The following is a 20,420-nucleotide window of genomic DNA, read 5'->3' as shown; positions in this document are numbered from 1 at the left end:
CCAACAGCCCGTTTGTTTCTTCATTCCTATTCTTTGCAACAAATGCATTTGTTTCCTTTAATGGATACATTTTAAAGACATAAGGTGAGAGTTATCCATAACAGAGTATCACCAACTTGACTTATAGGTGGATGTCATGTAGCCATTTGCTTGGAGACAATAAACTTTCACAGTTTTACTGTTAATCTGTTTCTAGTGGTGTTTTTTGTGTGCAGGAGCGTTCAACAGGAACCAAATTTAGTTCTGAGGTAACTGATCTACCCTTGAAACGGCCCTGCCTGGGAGTTAGTACTTTGTGCAGGAATTTTTGGAGGTGAGGTCCATAAGCTAAATATTTCTAATTGTTAAAATTAATTTCACCTTCTATCCACTGGTTCCCCTTAGGAGTGTGTTCTCTCTTTGATCCTGTACATCCTGTACACCAACAACTGCAGAAGTTCCCATCCAGGAAGGCAGATTCTGAAGTTTGCGGATGGTACAGTTATAGTCAGTTTGCTAAAGGGGGAGCACACAGCCCCAGGCCAATTGGTGGACTCCTTTTTGAAAATAAATATTTCAAAAACAAAAGAAATGCATATTGATTTTAGAAAGAAGTCAGAGTTATCGCCTTCTTCAACAATTAAGGCGAAACAGTGGAGAGAACTGAAAGCCATAAGTACCTGGGAGTCGTCATAGACAACAGGCTGACATTCACTGAGCCAAGGCTCAGGACACCATCCATTGTCCTGATCATCCTCTTCATGCAGACTTTGATCTCTTGCCCTCTGGCAGAAGATACAGGCTACCTGTAGCCAAATCAAACAGGATGAAAACGCATTCCTCTTTCAAGCCATAACAGAGCTGAATGCGAAAAATGAATCAGCTTGAACACTGATTGTATTTGTCTTTAGGATAGCTCCATTCCTGGTTCGATCACAGTTGCTTCTTCTTGTAAAGATGTCCTGTGCCTTTGCATCTATGGGTGAATGAGATGTTGTGTCTGTATGTTAATGTTCTTTTTACCTGCTTGCACAGCAATTTTCCCTCAGGGGACAATAAAGTTCAACTTGAATGATAAGATGACCCCCAGCTGTGATGAACTTGGTTTAGTGCCTCCTCAACAATGGTTTTCTTTGAGCCTGATAGTGTGAATGTGTCGCTGTCAGCTGTGTTTACAGTTTAAAGAGTGACCCCGTAAACTGGAGACCCTCAGCTGAATGTGTCAGTGGAGATCCAGTTTACAACAGCTGTTCAAACACAGAAGAAGTCCTCAGGAGTGCATCCTAGTTTAGTTTTATAAACCCATACATACTTTTCATGATCATCAGAGAAGTATTTCATGATGATCTAAAGCAGTTCGATTCAGATGTATCCCCTTGATAGTTTTTAATCAACAAGCTTTTTGTATGCTTTAAGTGGCATAGATCAAACTGTTTTTTGTTGTTTCAGGTTTTTTTGAAATGACTTCGACCAGCATCGACTTTGCCACGAGCACTTGTCTCCTTTCAAATGTCAATGAGATCAATCCACCTGCGGTGCAGTAGAGCAGAATGTAAACCAGCATGGGTTAAATCTTCACTGTGCTAACAGGCTAAATGTAGTGCTACTGCCCTCTACTGGTATGGTGGTGGATTTATTTATTTTTTTTTTTTTTTCCAAAACGTCATTGACCTTATTTGCACAAACTTCACTGGACTTCGTGCCTCGATGAAAACACAAACAACAATTGTCCACAGAAACCACAACAATCTTTTCTAGGGTTTTTTTCACAGGGGTCACAAAGTAAAAGTTCCTCAAAACAGCTTTATCCTATTAGCTTTCCCTTTTTCCTAGAAAAATATACACCACATGTTGATGAAAGTTTCACTCCTGTTTATTAAAGGTTTTTATAAAACAGGATCAACGCCACTTTGGTTTCATCTTAACTTCAAATTTGTACTTGTTCCTTTGAATATCACACACACCACTAACCTACTCTATGTGTTCCTCCATCATTTCTCTCTGCAGATTCACATACACCTTGGGAGAAGGGATGTGGCTGCCGTTGAGTAAAAGCTTTGTTATCCCTCCTGCCGAGCTGGCCATCAACCCCTCAGCAAAGTGCAAGACAGACATGACAGTCATGGAGGATGCTGTGGATGTGAGGTGAGTGATTACATGTCCTGGCACTGCTCTGTGTGGATTCTACTTTCTACAAAAGGGTTTCCAGGAACATAGAGACAAAAGCTTCAATAGAAGAAATGACAAAAGAAAAGTTTTACAAAGGCTGTCACAAACAGTAGGAATCTGCACAAACATGAACAACACAAGTTTATTTTGATCGCTGCAGTACATTTTGAGGCTTCGCTCCATTGCTTGTTTCATTGTGGCTGATAAAGCTTCACGACACAAAGCAGACATTGGCTCCTGATAAAGTATTTTTTATGACCAGCATTTTAATCCATCACAAAAAGTTGCTGCTTACTCTCTGGCTGTCTGGATGTATTATTTTCTCACTTAATCACCATTTGCTTTTATTTACGGTTGCTGCAGTGAGTCTTAAGCAGCCCTGTGGGGTTGATACGGAGGTCTTGGCAGCCGTGATTCAGGGAGTAATAAAACTCAAAGATCTAACTCAAAATCAGTTTGGAAGATGGAGAACAAACAGAGCTTAAAGGAGAAGAGGGAAGAAGTACTTGGCAATTCAGGACCATAAAAAGTATTATGATTGTTAAATGGTTCATAACTCCTCCAAAGAAAATCTGCTCTGTGTTCAGTGACTGTGGTTCGCTGTCTTGCCTGCATACTGAAGTATAAGTGAGCCAAAACAATACTGTAGTTTAAACTAGACTCGGCTGGCAGCAGCAGTGTGAGATGTTTTTCAGTATGTCTTTAATAAAAAATGTTTTAAACATTAACAATGCTGAAGGTTCATAGTTCAAGTGTGCAGATTGTCAAACCTCTACTTGTTTATATGTTATAAAAAAAACCTGAACTAGGGGTGCAGCGGTTAACCGGTTATTCTGTTAACCGCAGTTTTAAACGTCACAGTTATATAACCGCAGACGTTCGGCAACAACGGTTATTTCCGCTCACAAAAGCCCGTCAGTTTAAACTCCTGTGGGCTACAAAATGCAGCCGAAACGGTCCCTTTGTCTCTCTCTTTCTCACGCTTTGTTTCCGCACAGCCTTTTTAGCTGGCGTACCACAGCGGCACACAGACGGGAGACAAGAAGACTAGGAGATACAGAGAGAAATAGTGAAACAGTGTTTGTAAAACAAATCAATATAGACAGGGACCATTGTTTGTGTCACAGACATAGGAGCTGCAGCCCACAAATCCCAGGAAAAACAAGCTCAGCTAACCATGGTGGCTACGTTAGCAAAGAGCTAATGGCAGGCCTCGCTGAGCAGGCAGATACACCTGAAATTCAACCCAACAAAAACAACCTCTTACCACCAAAACAACGCTTGAGGTCGGCAGTGTGGGAGCATTTTAGCATTAGCTTATATTTCATTCCAGAGATTTAAACTTTTTTTTTACTTATTTGTGTGCTGTATTTGTTTCCAAAGGCAGCAACTGTTAAACAATGTGGGAAAAAACAATTAAACATATTTTCAAAGACTGCCAATGTGATTTTTATATCTATAATAATAACCATAAAACCGTGTTTTTTTCTCAGACTATAACCATATACCAAAATCTGAAACTGTTGCACCCCTACCCTGAACCCTAATGTAGATTGACCACAACAGTCCATTCTTATAAGACAGCAAAATACCTCCACCAAATCTTCAAGACATCTTCACGACATCTTCACTTGCTGAAATGATGAGGCCACAGTATAAGTAGTTCCTTACTGGCTCATGGAACGTTTGAAGGACAGGCCTCAATCACCAACCTCTGCTCCTTATAGGCCTCCAGAGGGCCGGCCAATCAGAGGGGATGGGGTTTGTGGAGCAGGGAGCTTTAAAGAGACAGCAGCAAAGACAAAGCGTTCCAGACATATGCTGAAATATGCGTTTTGTAAAACACCAGAGTGAGAAACAAAGGGGATTTTGTTTTGTTGCTAAGCTATGTAATAAAATCTACCCAGTTCTTTAGTCGAACAGCTCCCAAAGATCAGGAGAAGAGGATCCATTTCTCAGTGCAGCATTTATTCTGGTCACAGGTAAAGTTTACAGCACTGGTCCCAAAAGAATGAGCCCCGATATCCGGGAGCAATACAATTTTATAACAATCATTGCTACGCCTACAAGAGGTTGAGTTAAACTAAACACCCGAGAATAATTGGCCAAAAAACATGACTGACACAACTGTCTCAACCCACAGCTGATGTCAGTTTTCAGAGAGATGTGCTATCAAAGTGTGTGACTGTTGAATCAGAGCATGGAGCCAGGAGACTGAGTGAAAGTTTACACAGGGTCAAAGAGACCTCACAGACACAAGCTGGAGACAGAAGCTATCCTTCTATCTTCCAGATAGACATACATCAACCCTGAACATAGCATGTGACTAGATTAAAATGCTATATTACGTCAATTATTCTAAAATTATATAACAGCTACTACAGGATACCAGAGAGACAGCAAGAAACACTCAATGCTTCTGCTCCAAAGTATATTTCTTCTGTTTTTTTTTTTTTTTAGTTACTTAAGCTATTCCTTTGGGCATTTTATACCATATGTAAGAGAGGATAGGACAGTGGATAGAGCAGGAAACAGGGTGAGAGTGGGAAATGACATGCGGGAAACAGGCCACAGGCTGGGTTCAAACCCGTGCCACCTACTTAAGGACAAACCTCATGGGGCGCAACCGAGACCGCTTTGCCGTCTGCTTTCCACTCAGTATATTTCTGACCTGCCCACACACTGTAACCCTTCCAGGGCTCGCGGGTCATTAGGTGAAGGTCTGCTAGTCATCTCAAAAATCAAATCAATGTCACTCAAAGAGGGGGCCCTTGTTTATCTACTGACCTGAGGTTCACCATCACCACTGTCTCCACTTTTAAAGCCAAACTCAAAACATAACTTTCCTCTCAAGCCTAAAAATAATTGCCTTTTCATGTATTTGTGGGTATGATTATGTTTACTATTTTTCTTATTCATTTATTTATTTAATTTTTGAAAGACCTTTTTTTCTATACTGTTTTTCCTCCTAATCTGATTTTTTATCAAATTTTTTTTTTTTTTTTTTTTTTTTTTTTTTTTTTAATCCTCAATGTAAAGCACATTGAGCTTATCTATAATAAATTGTGCTCTATGAAGAAACGTATATTCTATTCTATTTAATTCTATACTATAAATACAAGGAAGGTGAGAAACCCTAGCTTTAAAGTCAGACATGCAAACCACAAAAAAACAGCTGTGCAGCAAACAGATTACAGGGTACAATCAGGAGTGAAATGTTCAAATATATGGTGTGGTCCTGGGTTAGAAAGCTTTAATATGCGTCATATTCTCTCGGTTCACCCCACAGTCCAAAACAAGTTGCCTGTTGGTTTCACTGTTTGCGCTAACGGTCATATATTTACACCATAGGTCTGTGATAGAATAGCAAACTCTCCAGGGTGTACTCTGTTCCTTGCTCACTGACAGCTGAGATAGACCCTGAGCAGAATAGATCACAGGTGAATTAACCGACATTGTGACACTCATCAGTAACTTTCATTGTCTGGCTGGTTTTAACAGATTAATCTAGATTTACATCTGTTACTGTGTATATCTCTTGGCTTCGACCAGATCCAAGCTGACAACGTCCAGAATGAGTTGACAGAACAAAGCTAATTACAAGGAAGGATCTGTTCTGAAGTTTACTGTGGGGCTTTCTTTGTTAACAAGTAAATTCAAGCGTGTCTGATGACTTCCTAATTTGGTGATGGTTGTTTGCCCGGTGAAAATCGTGTCAGGTGAAATTAGTCTCGCTTAAATGAATACCCGCATCTTCTTTCTTTTCTAATTAGCATAAAAGAACTCACTGACTCCTGTTTCTCACCCTGCTGGTGTCCGTTTTCAGTACCTAATATTCTACAGAAGACCTACAACCACAGAAATTTGATATAATGACGGTTGTTATTGTCCCACACCTCAAACAGATGCTGTTTGGTGTTTTCTGTAATCAGAGAGTTTGGGGCTGTCTGATCTTTTCATATGCTGAACTATAGCTTTATGTAAATGGTTGTTTTATGCATTAATAATGTATAATCCCAGGCAGATGTTTTTGGTGCATTCTGCTGAACAAGACCTCAAACTGATTAAGGTGCATGAGAAGAAGAGAGAGTTTGATGTTGTGATCCATTCTCCAGGTCTCAGAGATAACTTTCAAATTATGTGAGTCAGTCCATGTAATAACTGCAGATATATTTATTCCACTGGGGTTCACAGAGGTGTGTCCACAGTTAAACACACCAGTAAGCAGCCATGCAATCCAAAGAGCCATGCAGCTGGTGTGATTAAAATCAAGCATCCAAGGGTTTTATTCTGTATTTTACGCTGCTGTTTGACCGCTGTGGCTTGATTGTGTCTGATTGTTGAGATCCATGAGGCGGTTGGAACAAGATGTAGTGACCTTGGTGGGCTTGGTTAGAGAAGTTTAACATTTTGAAATAAATGAAGTCAATGTACATAAAATCATTTTCTGACTGTCTCTTGATGAACAATTCTCTTCTGTAGGTTTGTGGAAACCCAATGATCTGTTTCTGACGCCTGTTCCATTGGCTACTAGTGCTGTTTAGGCTGATTTAAGGCCATACTGACAGCTAAGAGTACAAATTTCAAGACATTACTGTAGCTGAAAGAGGCTTCATACATGCATACAATTGTCAATACATGTCGTTTGGTCAATTGTGTCACCTTTATTGCAAAGTTGACATTGTTTGAGATGCCTTTATTATGACAACTTGACCTAAACATGTCATCACAGACCTGATAATCAAACTAACAAACTATTTACCTTTATCTGTGGATGGTGTTGACATTAGTTGTAATTACACCATTATAACAGTATCATGAATGTTTTCCTTGACCTCAAGTTAAGTGAGTCACTTTGGACTGGTCATTAGGATGTCATTAAGTGTTATGACACAGTCACATTATTTTATGACAGTATATTGAATGTTTTCCTTGACCTCAAGCAAAGTGAGAGACTTTGGACTTGTCATTTGGATGCCATTAAGTGTTGTGACAAAGTCAAATGGTTTTATAGCAGTATTCCAAAGTTTCATAAGTATGCATGAAGCTGTCATGACATGGTTATGGCATAGTTGTGTCAGTCTTACGCATACCCCTTCAAATTAGAAGGGATGAGAAAATGGATGGTATGCAGACAGATGCTCTACCCCCCATCCCACACCTTTTCTCCTGTGAACTTGTGTCTCTGGATCATAACTCTTCCAGGTCGTCTCCTTGACATCATCAGACGGCGGAGACATTGTTGAGTCTGGGTGAAGATGAAGTCCATGGGCTCACACATACACACACATACACACACATGAAGTCACATGGCACACACACTACCTTGGACTCAACACCTTCTTTGGCTCCGTTACAGTTCAGCTGCAGAGGGTTGATGCGCACGTCCCTGAGCAAGTCTACGAGTTTTCGTTAGTTGTTATCATGTGTCATCGTGTTTATATGCTGAGGTGTTTTTTTTTGTCTCAATCTCAAACAACGCCCCCTGTTGATAATAGTCTGGAATTGATTTTATTTTTCCCCCTCTCTTCTCACAATGTTGTTTTTTTCATATCTATTGCAAGTATTGGGTAACACTTTATATTAAGGTCCTGTAGTAAACATTAATAAGACCTGTGTAAGTCCTTATAAGATGCTTATTAACATTATTTGTTTATAAGACTATATAACTGCTTAATAAGTGTTTAATAAGGTCATTGTAATAGTTACTACAAGACAACTTAATCTATAAGCTATATTGAACCTAACCGTAACCCTCTTTGTTTTTTTGTCTTCTGCTTTTGTCTCTCATGAGCCGTACCCCAGCCCTTCCCCTAAACCTAACCATTCAGGGCCCCATGCTTAAACCTAACCTGTGGGGCCTAACCCTTACAATGACCGTATTAAACACTTATTAAGCAGTTATATAGTCTTATAAACAAATAATAATGTCAATAAGCATCTTATAAGTACTTACAAAGGTCTTATTAATGCTTATTACAGGACCTTGATATAAAGCGATACCAAGTATGGTGATTCTGATTCTGATTAAGTGTTACTACACAAAGACTCACTTTGTTTTCATGAGCATGTATATAGAAACTCACGTTACTACCTCACTTTTACAGTAGAGTCCAAACATAACCCTGTGGTATCATCCAGACTTAATGAACTCAGGCATTGGTGAGCCCCTTGAACACCTGAACACATGAAGACCATCAGGTGTAAACAACACAACAAAAAAAGACAAGTTCAGCCAGTTCAGCAAAGAGACTGAGGACCCTCCTGAGCTTCATCAGTTTGCCTCGGACCAGGACAACTGTAGCTGGGTTAAGTCTGCATTTCTGATTGGGCAACTCGTGGCCACAAATTATATAATCTGTGGTTTTCAGTCACAAAGTATGTTAGTCAACCTTCTGTGTATATCAGTTCACCCTGTACTGTTGCACCGTCACTCTTCTAGGATTGAATAGAGTGTTCTGACTAAAGTTTTCAAGGTTCAGCTGGTGCATTGTTTGTGGAAAGTGCAGACAGGGTTTACATATACTTCTTATGCTGGATGAGTTTAAAGGATGTCCATGAAATAAAGTGTAAACAAATCTAAAGCTGCACTAAAAGTACTGTTATTGCAACTCCCAGCTTACATCTTGAAGCACTGTTTGATTCCCTCATATGAAGTAGCATTTATTTTGCGAGTTGAGAGATAAAAGGATTGTATGGGTAGATCAGCATGATTGATGTTTACAGTGTGTCAAACTTAGAAAAAGTTGTCAGCATTTGCCAGTCTGTTGCCTCACTGGTGAATACTCATGTGTTTAGATAGCCACTGACCTAGCATCAGGCTACAAATCATTTTCATTGGACGTCAAAATCTTGTCACAACAGACTGCTATCTGACAGATGATACACTTCACAGATCAACGCCGAGCTGGCCTCGTTGTCTGTCAAACGTATGATGTGTCCATCCACCAGAACGTTGAGTTCATCTTTTGTGTCACAAATCTTTTCTTACACAACATTTCTTTCACTCTCTGTAAGAAGTGGGAAAAAATTCTGTCCAAACTGGTCAAGGTCAGTTTGGAGACAGAAAGTACAGGCTGCAGGTGGCTGAAATGTTCTTCTTTTTCCTCTGTTGTCTGATTGGCCTTGGCCCAGTATGAAGGATGTGTTTGAGCAGAGTCATGAGTACTCAGAGGCTCTGTATTCCACTCACAGAGCTCTGGTCCTGGTGTCCATTCTGGCACCACTGCCTTCTGGGTCCACTCTTCTAAAGTTCTTCTGCAGAGGGTTTGACGTCTATCCTCCTGTTAGACCACTAATTCCCAGATGGAGGACAGGCAGATGATATAGACTTTGGTTTAGTCTTTGATAGTATAATTGTTATCACATCATTTTTTGATAATACTGCAGTGTTGCGGTGGTCATGGTCATTTTGTTTGGAGACTGCCATGGTGATGTGCAGTTTGCTTGGTGCATAAAATAATATGTCCACATGCTGCACGCATCTGATAGGTTGTTGAAAACATATATAATTAAAGGTCTTTATCACAAATCAGGCTACATTATCTATGTCGAGGGTCTTCAACCTGTGGCTCTGGTGCCTCATGCGGCTCTTTGACTCCTTTGCAGTGGCTCCTTGTAGCTTTAAAAAAATATTATTGAAATAAATGATTTTTATTACAGAGGGTATTTCTGATTAAAGACATTGACACAAAATAAAATAATGTGTTGACATGTTGTTGAACTAAATCTTCATTCCATCTGTCAATAAAGCGTGCCACCACTCTACTTCACCTCCTGCAACATCAACAGCCATCCAACCTTTCCATGCACCTGTGTCTAACCTCAAGTTTTACAGCCCTGGTAAGATAACTAACTCTACAAAGAGACAAATATGGAAGAAAATAAAGATTTAAATTCTGAGTAGATGGATTCATTTAGCCAGCTGGCTTAATATACATGCTTGATATATTGCAAGACACAAGTAAACAACAACAACAAAAAGAATTATGCGTTGAGCAATATTATCAAACTATGTAATCAAAATCTTGTATCCTTTTTTTTTTTGTTGTTTTGTTTTGTTTTTTACAAACATTAATTTTTTGGGTGTAAAATTTGGCATTTTTTTAATGTATTCATCTTTTTTAAGTCTTTATTTCAATTTTTTATTTCAATTTTTTTCTACATAGCTTAACACACTGGCATTAAGTTAAGTGGAAAATTGAGTAGAGAACACCAGTGGAAAAACACAATGTGAACAGAATGTGCATTTTTCCCGCATTAACTTTAATCATTTCTGGTGACAAAATTGAACTTAATTTTGGTCAATTGTTAAGAAGACCCAGCAGCTAGGAGTATAATTAACCTATGGCTAATTCCCACCCTAAAATGCAACAAGCTAATCACAATTCATATAGCCATTCACATACACTCGGAAAGTCGGTTTTATTTTATTTTTTTTATTTTTTTATTTTTTTTATTTTTTTATTTTAAGTTTAAAAATAGCCACACTGTGTTTCCAGCGTACAGGCAACTCTGGCATGAGATGCCCTGAGAGGTTTGGTGTATATTTTTACCCGCTCCCACACATCAACCTAGATGAGTTTCTTCTTTGATAAAATTGTGCAGTAGACCACAGCATCAACTCAACGTGAATGAAAATAACAAGGATGTCTCCATCTGTTTTAAGTTAAGCTGATATTGTATTTGAGGCAACATATTGCCACTTTGCTGAAAAGAAACATAAAGTTATCTTTAACACTAGAACCACCACTGCAGTCCCACAGACTGTTGGGGATTCTGTCTAACGTTAGCTAAAGTTAGCATACTGTGAGCCTCTAGCTGTGTTCTTCATCATGTCTCTTTGTTTGTTGGGAGTTCATTGGCCTATGCTGTATGATTCAGTGCAAATACTGAAGCTCCAAACTAACAGAGACACACTCTTGGTAAAGATGGTAAAAAAGGCTGTTATATTTTTATACCACCAACGCTGATCCTCATCACTGGGACCTAAAACTTAGTCTGTAACTGAAGCTTTTTTTGTCAACCTCAATAGTAAAACAACTCATATACCCCCCACCCCCCACCCCCAATGTGAAGTTTACACTCTTTTAGTGACTTCTAGATGATAATTGATCTTTCTGTCACCAAAAATCATCATAGCCTCCTGTGAAATGTCTTCTTCTGTGACACCTGCCTTAGCACCCGTCATTGATTGTTCATTGTTTGTCTGAGTTAGTAGAGGGGCATGTCTTTACCATAGATCAATTCCCTGGTAGCTTCATTTACAGACATCCAATGTAGTCAAAATTAATGTAAAAAAAAAAAATGTGTTTCAAACTATTTTAAATGGTAATAGCTGACCACAGAACCCTTTAGTTGGAGCAAAGAATCTAAAAATAAAATGAATAAATAAACAAAACAAAGCTCAGAAAACAAGTTTATAACAATATAGTTAAAGTTTTTAAGATCAAAAGGAAATGAATATAAAGGAAAAAAGATTAAAAAAAAAAAAAAAAACACAGGAGCTGTGAGAAAAGCTAAGGGATGAATTTATGTTTGTAGGTTTTATTTCAAAAGTGAAGAGGGCAGCCAGACATGAGTCATAGTTTCAGGGATGTGAGCATAAAAAGCCTGTTTTAATGTGAGCCTCACCCAGACCTCTCGACAGCTAGAAGCAGCTGGTCAGTGGATCTGGGTGCCAATAATAAAAAGATGTATTTTTTAAAGGGCTGAGAGACAGATAGAAGCTCATTTACTGGTTTACAAGCCAATAATAAAAAAAGGCAGCTCGCAGGGGGGACTCCAGTTCAGGTGATTTGTGTTCACCTTTCCATTTACCAGTTAAAAGATGAGCCACAAGCTGCAGGCGAGACAAAGCCGCCTGGCTGACACCAACCTAAAGAGCGGTGCAATAATCACGACGTGTGGTGATAAAAGCATGAGTGGCCTTTTTAAAATCATTAACAGATGAAAAGGACTTGGCCCTGGATAAAAGCCACAGTGTGGAAAAGCTTGATCTCACAGCTGAGTTTATTTGTCCATTCATTTTCAAATCCTCAGCCATTAAAACACTCAGACTGAGACATCAGTGTGCGATCAATAAGCACAGCTGTTTACTTCAACAACACTGCACTGGGGCCATTATGGACTAATTAATAGCTTTTTCCAATCTGCAACGACCAAATGACCACAAAATATTACAAACCAGATTGTTTTATAAACACAGAACGCAGACTGATATTCTCATTTATTTTTCAATGTGAAGTAGTCTCAGCTCTTTGTGAACCATAAGTTATCAAAGGGTCTTGAATCCACTAAGCTTTTTGCACTGTTGCTGCTGTAATTTCTCTGATGTGCTTCTGTTAGTGAAGGTTATGGCTTGTGTTAGGCTGATGTGTATTTAACTGCTTTCTAGAAATTAATTTTATATTGTGCTAAATTGTTTTCCAAGTTATGTTGTGCTAACAAATTCAAACGCTGACTGATTTATGTTTGGAAGCAAAGAGGTTTTGAGTCAGGGGCTCTCATTTGGAGTTACAGCTCTGTAGAGTTTAGGCGGCAAAAGCGCTTTGGTTGCATGTGGTGGGGTGGGGTTTCTATGAATCAGTGGTTTGGACTTTTTTGGTACGGATTATCTTGATGCTAGTGTAGTACATGTTCTTCTACATATGCCACCATCAATCAATGTCCATCTTTCCTTTGGTCATTGGTTCCATTCAGAAGTCCATTAGGGTTGCACAGGGGTTCAAAATTCCCAGAACTTTTTCATGAAAAGTTAGCCTTGGAAGCTTGGAAATATTCTGAATTGTTTTATGAAAACTTCCTTGACTTTATGTAGTCCTCTGGCGGTTCCTTTAATGAGCTTGTGCTGTGGGCATCATGTACAGTGAATAATGGGAGTGTGGCCTCAACGGCTCTGCAGTCAGCAAAGTGTTGAGTGAACTTGCGATAAATCTGGTTGTTTTAGACAAAATGATGCTTTAATATAAGTGTCCTTGCTCTGTTAAAGTTCCTTTTACATTCCCAGTTTACTCACATAATTTCATGTTTATTCCGATAAATTCCTGTGAAAAGTTTCTGACGTTGCAACCCTTAAGTCAGTTTAACTTTATTTTTATTGAGTTTTACCATTTTTTTTCAGAACAGGGCACATACAAAGACATATGTCTGTACAATAAAAACAACAAGGTCAATAGACTGTGTTTACATGACTTATATAGTAAGTGCAGGACTGGTATCATCATATTGAATATCAACAGAATCCATCATTGACACAATATATATATTTTTTTCCTTAAAAGTTTTTTCTGTTATGAAGTGGATGTATCAAAGTGATTTGTCCATGTATTCCAGTAATTAACATATCTGTCCATACATAGATTCAGTAAGAAAGTAACTTTTTCCCCGTTCTGTATTTCAGACATGATTCCAATCCAATCCTTTTTTTCCAGGGCTGCTTGGTTAGCCATCTCCTTGTAATACTTTTTTTTTACTGGCTGTCATCATTATTTGGTGGAAGATTGCCAAGATTCAATACACAAAAATCTTGCAAAACAGTCTACTTTTCTCATGTAGGAACTAGATTCAAAATTTGGTTCAAGGGCAGCTGATTTACTTCTTGAAAGGGGGTGTTGCAGTCTGTTTAAGTGATCCTGTTAACTGGAGACTTTCAGCTGAATGTGTCAGAGGATATCCAGTTTACATCAGCTGTTATTACTCAGGAGAAGTCCCCTTGAATGCACCATGGTTTCATGTGTGTACATTTGTGTCAAAATACTCTCATCTGATCAGTCAAGATATGAGCTTTTCAGAACAAAGCATCCCTCTAAGCATCGTCAATCAACAGAATCATTTTTTTAATCCAAAACACAGGTTGATCTCAGGTGACTGCAGAGTGGTCCTGGGTTTTATTGGTTGAGCTGTTTTAGGCTTTTTGAAACTGTTTTAAGTGCTGGACTCCTTTCAAGTGCAGTGCAAAAAAGCATAATTAAAAACCACAAAGGCTAAAACTCTTCCATGCTAACATGCTAAATGTGGAAATGAAAAAAAAACAATGGGCCGCAGGAAATTTGTATTTCCTGAAACCCTGTGTCAGGACATTAAGTTCCTGGACCTTCTGAACAAAAGTACCTATACTCAACAGCTATTTGAAGCGTTCATAAATAGACTCTGTTTATTTCTTTGTAAACACTCTGTCAGGCCAAACAGAACAGTGGACAATAGAAATATAAATGATTTACTTGTTTGTGGTAAAGCAGAAACTTTAGCAGAAACAGACAGATCAAATGGAACCGTTTTGTTTTTAGCCACAGTTTTTGCTCTTCTGACTTGACAAGTTATACGTCTGCGGTGAAAAAGGTCTTCAGAAGTCATCTCAGAGACAGATAGTGTTAATAACTGGAAACAGTCACTATCACCTCAGAGGAGATTGGGTTAGATGACATTGCAGCACACGCTGTAGAGAGGCTTCAGGTTTTTCAGCTTTTGTGTTACAGAGTGCAGCAAAAAAGGATTAAAAGAGAACAATGTGTATTTTCAGTAAATCATGCAACAAATGTATCCTAAAGTTTCACAGCAGAGATAAAATCATCTCTCTTCAATGTACAGCGTTGATTCCCAAACACAGCAAAAACTGAACTCTTTGTTTAAAGATCCCATATTCTGCTCCTTTTCTGCAGTTTAATAAGGATCATTGATGTCTTCATGAAATGGTAGTAACATGTTTTGGTCCAAAAAGCCAATACATCAGCACAGCAGCATTGTTTCCAGGCTCTCATAGCCCCTCTGTTCAGAAGAGTCTGATTTAGTGGGCGTGGCCTTCATATGTAAATGAGCCATCGCTGATACCGCCCCGCTCTTCCACGTCACTGAGAGCGGCGCCACGAGCTCCTAGTGCACAATGTTCAGAAAACAGAGAAGCTCATTTACTGTAACATTACAGGCTAAAACAACAGGCTAACCACAGCTAAAGTTAGCATCCTGAAGCTAACACAGAGACAGGGGACACTGAGGAAAAGCTCTTACATCTGCTCCACAGCACACAGCATTTAAAATACTCACATTTCAAGGGTCCCAGGTTTGTTGGCGGATGGTTGGTAATGCGCCTGGATATTGGACCAGTCTATTCACTAGCTCTCTGTTGTACTGTCCAAAGTTGGAAAAGCAGTCAGCCGTGAAGTGACTGGCACACACATGCACAGTTTTACTGAGTGTAGCTGGCACATTTCCTTGATAAATAAACTCTAGCCACTTAGTCTTGTCTTCTTCCAAAATGGAATGGAAAAGCCTGTGCATGTAACTATGTGGCTGTTTACAGCCAAAACAAAGCAGTGATGGCTGCTGGAGCAGCAGCGAGGAGATGAGTGGGCAGGGAGGGGGTTTGGGGTATCTGCTCCAGTGGACCAATCAGGTTAGACTTGCTCCTGATTGGTCAAAAAAGGGAATTGCTGACGTGGCAAATCCCCAAAAGCCAAACAGCTCGTTTTATGACGTTTTATTACAAAATACCAAACCTCCCAAACTGGTGAGGAAACTGTTTGGAGGCTTGAATTGAACTCACTCCTCCAGGGCTAGTCTCATGGTGTGTGCAAACTGCTATCTAAGTGCTGGGCCTTCATCAAAAATGTTTTGATGTCAATATTGGTGTGAAAACATGAAGAATGAAGAGTACAAAGAAGCGTTTTTGTCAAGCGGCAACCTCCGGTCTCAGAATATGAGACGATGTGGAAGTGCTAAAATCTGCTGATCATCGAGTGTCAGCTTGAGGCTGGCTCCGGTAGTACCAGAAGTCACATACACACCAAGCCAGAAAAAGCCATTTTCAAAGCAGAAATTAACCTATTTACAGCCTGGTTCAAAAAACGTCTCCTGTCTGAATCGCTAATTTCACTAACGGCACCCACTGCACGGGGGTGAATTTTTTTCTAACTCTGCCGTTAAGATTTTAAGATCGCAAGCTCGCCCAATCAGAGGCACAGCTCAGGGTCACGTGATGTCAGGCGCCCTATAGATTGAAGCCCCTGCCGCTACCAATATGGCCGCTATAGCCGATGTGCTTCATTTTTCGCTTCAGGAACAGACGGGTGACATCGGCGAGACTGTGTCCACGTTTTATACAGTCTATGGTTTTGTACCCTTAAATATTGAGAACACTGCTTTGTAAGACTGTCCCTTTTTAATTGAGTTTGGAACATGAAGTGATTGGTTCATGTTCGAACTCTAATTACCTGTTCGAAATGTGAGCTGCATTGTCTGTACTCGCTTGCCGCCTACCAAGGAGAGCACTGTTGGCTGTGGAAACACAAACAGAATCAGGCTTTACTGATCCAACTCAGACCAAACCGTACTGATCCAGACTGGACCGCTTGGTGGAGACAGGGCTATAGGGTGCAACAGGTACCTGCAACTCTCAAAGCTGGCCTGTACCTGTGTGTGCCAGGAGTGTCCGTGGGTCTTTCTAAATTCACCCAAACTTGATGTTTTTGAAAAGCGATAACGCTACTGTTCTGGTAGATTTCAGGTAGTTTTTAGGAAAAAATGGGCCTAGTTTAGTCCGCTACTGTTTGTTAGATTAAGCAGTGCTTTATTATTGTACTGTTACCATTCTTATGTGATCATATTTCTGACTTTTAAGCCCCTCTCTTTCAAAACAAGATCTTTTTCTTCCATGTGTCAGTTGTAGTCTCTAAGATTCTACTTCAATTACTCAATCCTCCGTTAACAACAATCTGATGAACACAAAGTTCAGATTTCCTCAGGTGTCAAAAAACAAAAAAACACAGACTCCTTTTTTTTTTCTTTTTTTTTTTTTTTAAGATGCAGATTATTGTGCTTCAATGCTTTGATTCTGCATCCCTCCATGTCTGATGATCCTGTTTTGCTCCTGGTAGATTGATAAGTAGTGATTAGCTCTGATCTTCTTCAGTTTGATTAGCTGGCTTCGTGGCAGTTATGACTAGAGGAAAAATATCAGTTGTTTTCTCAGTCTGTTTTTAGAAATGCCTTCAGGCTGAAGACACAAAGTGATCTTTGGAGTTATCAGACTGTTTATTATAAGTCTGCACAGTGTTGTGATTTATCAGTGCTGTTCAAAAGAACTGTTACATCCTCTATGATATGTAAATCAAAGAAATTGCAGGAGAATACCTCTGCATTAAAATCAGTGTCTCTTTCTTTTGGGCAATTTCTACTTCTCACTCATGACTGAATAAGTAAATCAAGTAAATTATAGGGTAAACTCGGCACTGAAACCTCTGTGATACTTTTTTTATCATTAAATGGGCTGAATGGATGGTTCTTTATGACGCCTGTTTGGACGTACATTTGCTTCTGACCCTTTCATTGTTTAGCTCTACATGTTAATGGTACACATAATTGAGGCTTACATTTATTTCCTCTTTCAGCTGCAGACAGCTGTCTGGAATAAATTGTTCAAAATGTTACAGGTAGTGCTTTTCCACCATTCATTCAAAGCAACCCTGCAAACCCTACATTTATGGTGTCAAGATTATAGGTGTTATTTTGACTCCAGTGTATTTATAACTATAAAGGAACTTTTCTTTGCTTAAATCAACTCCAATACACAGGAATAATAAAAAAAAAAAATCAGAAGCTGTGTAAAATGTTCATGAAAAAGATCATTTGAGGCTCTGCAAATCTTTCAATGTCTTCATTTAGTTTGAAGAAGTGAAACCTGCTTTATGAAACAAATTCTCGTTTAATATTTGACACCAGCAATGTGTTTACAGAAAGTTGGCATGTTGGCCATCGTGCTGCATCACCTCTTCAATAATGACACTGTTCGAATCAGGGGACCACCAAGACCTCTTCTGCCCTCATCTATCAGATGTTATGTGTGCAGATGATTTGCAACTTAAAGAGGACATATCATGCTGATGCCTGATTTAATACTTACATATAATATAATAAATTTGAAATCAAGACCTTACACCCCCTGAATTTTCAAAAAATGAGATGTTGTATTTTTTCTGATATCCTAGAACAAGATTTGATGCCTCTTAAAATAGGTCATTGCGGTATGACCGCGAGATTTCACACCAAGAGCCGACTGACTGAGTGCTGGATGCAGGGACTCTGCTCTGCTGAGCAGCTCGGTTTTACATGGTGAATTAGCAGTTAAAACACTGTAGTTTTAGCAGACGTCCTAATACTTGTGAGACTGTGATATTTGCATGCTTGTTCTGACATGCACTGTGAACCTGGACCACAATAATGCGGCGGTAATAACATAGTGAGGAACTGACGGTGGAGGCGATCTTTAGACTACACTTTCAGCATGATGGATAAAACAGACAGAGAAAAGTGAAGGAGCAGGATGGAGCCCTGTTATAGAAATAGTTTATTGGTGAAGTCTGCCTATACTTCCACGTATAAACTATACATGTTACCGTACCAGTTTGACTCACCACACTCTTCCTCCTGAGCTGCAGAACCATCCAGGTCTGACTCGGGGTCCAATACAAAAAGGACGTATCCTACACTCTGCCATTTTATTAGTGCTATCAATGCCTTACGGTGAAGTTTTGGCAAACAGCAAACTCGCTCAGTCTGCCCCAACCAATATGGTCATTTTGAAAATACTGCCATGCTGCAAAAACTGCCCCCTGGCTCTACCCCCTCCACCCCTCTGATAGAACTGACCAATCAGAGCACAAAGGGCTGTGACGTTGTGAGGTTACTGGAGGTCATTCTCGAAATGGAGCGTTTCAACAAGATCTTCAGAATGGCCTAAAATGAGGATATTGAGAACGCTATTGTGGGGAAATGAAGGAACTAAATGACTTGTACTGAGGGCAGAAATGCTTTACAGGCATCCTAGTCTGGCATAGTGAAAAGGAGAAACAAGCATGATATGTCCTCTTTAAGCTTAGCTGCTGGACTCATGTAGTATACTCCAGAGACATTTAGTTGTACTACACGCTGAACGGGGTTTGACACATCTTGCTGATTTCTACAAGGTTTACCCCGGACTCACACCAGATTTATATCCACCCCATTGTGGGTTAGCTTGGAGCTCCCATGTTGGTCAACAGCATTGCTGCACGGCTGCATATCTAGAGGGTTGAGGAGTTTTCTCCTCATTCGTGTTGCCTTTATTGGGCTCTTGAAACCTCAATCCTGTTGACTCCTGGTTTGACTCCCCTCACTATGCTGATCTGTTGTTGTAGTTAGATGAAATACAGTCCTGTGTCCAAACTTTCCTCTTTTTTTTTTCCCCACATTGACTTAAATTAAAACTCTTGATTGTAGAAAACCTTCCTCCAAACCTTCATGCATTAATTTGGCCTTTCTAGAAGTGTTGGTTAGATTCAATAAAATGTAGTTTACTGAAACAGCAGTATCCCAATTTTTAGAAGTGCCCACATAAAGCTATTTTCCAAATTGCAATACATTTGTTGCCCAGTTCTCTGTCTTTGACCCTATTAGCAGAGTTATGGAAGCGCCACTTGAGTGGCAGCTTGTTGCAGGGGCTCTCTCTTTGTTTCTATTTTTCTCTGTTTTCCCCTTCTTTCTGTAGCTATCTTCGTATTTGGAGCTTGTCATTGACTTCTTGGCTCATTTGTTGCCCATTGACACAAAACAGGTTTCGTCTGCAGTAACGTTTTCTTTTTGTTTGTTTCTTTTTTTATCCTGTGTTTATCCGGGGATCCGTGTGTAACCATGTTCAATCAGCTGCTAGCAGCCCCTTGCATGTCGATGCTAACCTATGATTGGCCGAATATCCCCTGCGAGCTGAGAAGAAGGCGGTGCAGACAGCGTGCTGGTACTGCAGTGTGAGCTAAGAAGAGATGACAATGACCTTTCCTACCATCCTTGGTTAAGGGGAACATTAGACAGACTAGCTAGTGGTGCTAACTCAGCACCAGAGGATAGAGCTCCATCATGCCATTAACAGAAACATGACTAATGGAGCTAACACTGGACATGAACACGACATTGAATAATTTTACCTGCTGTGAGCTCACAGGGTACTGTGGAGCTAGACTAAACAAACTGATAAAGAAGTCCGGCTCAGTCCTGGATCCTGTGGAGGTGATGGCTGACAGGAGAGTTAAGACCAAGCTGTCGTCTCTGATGGACTTTTTTTTTTTTAATAATTGTACTGATATATTATTACATTTCTTTCTTTCTTTCTTTCTTTCTTTCTTTCTTTCTTTCTTTCTTTCTTTTAATTTATTTATTTATTTATTTATTTATTTATTTATTTATTGGGGGGGTGTTCTTGTATCGTTGCTGTCGCTCTGAATTTCCCTTTAGGGATTAACAAGACA

At 39.6% G+C, this 20,420-nt stretch overlaps 1 protein-coding gene across 6 annotated transcripts in view; it reads left to right on the top strand.

Annotated features, from left to right (window-relative positions):
- The window catches only part of astn1 (astrotactin 1), a 663,514-nt gene that overhangs the window by 206,724 nt on the left and 436,370 nt on the right, over positions 1 to 20,420 (top strand). For all 6 annotated transcript variants that reach the window (XM_074688258.1, XM_074688257.1, XM_074688256.1 and 3 more), the window contains one exon: positions 1,987 to 2,124. In XM_074688258.1, coding sequence (XP_074544359.1) covers positions 1,987 to 2,124 — 138 coding nt within the window. The remainder of the gene's footprint in view (positions 1 to 1,986; positions 2,125 to 20,420) is intronic.

The sequence above is a fragment of the Halichoeres trimaculatus genome, unplaced genomic scaffold (assembly GCF_033239565.1).
Source record: "Halichoeres trimaculatus isolate MK-OKI-2021-1 unplaced genomic scaffold, fHalTri1.1 fHalTri1_scaffold_15, whole genome shotgun sequence".
Lineage (NCBI taxonomy): Eukaryota > Metazoa > Chordata > Actinopteri > Labriformes > Labridae > Halichoeres > Halichoeres trimaculatus.
This window is presented reverse-complemented; position numbering and strand designations above follow the sequence as displayed.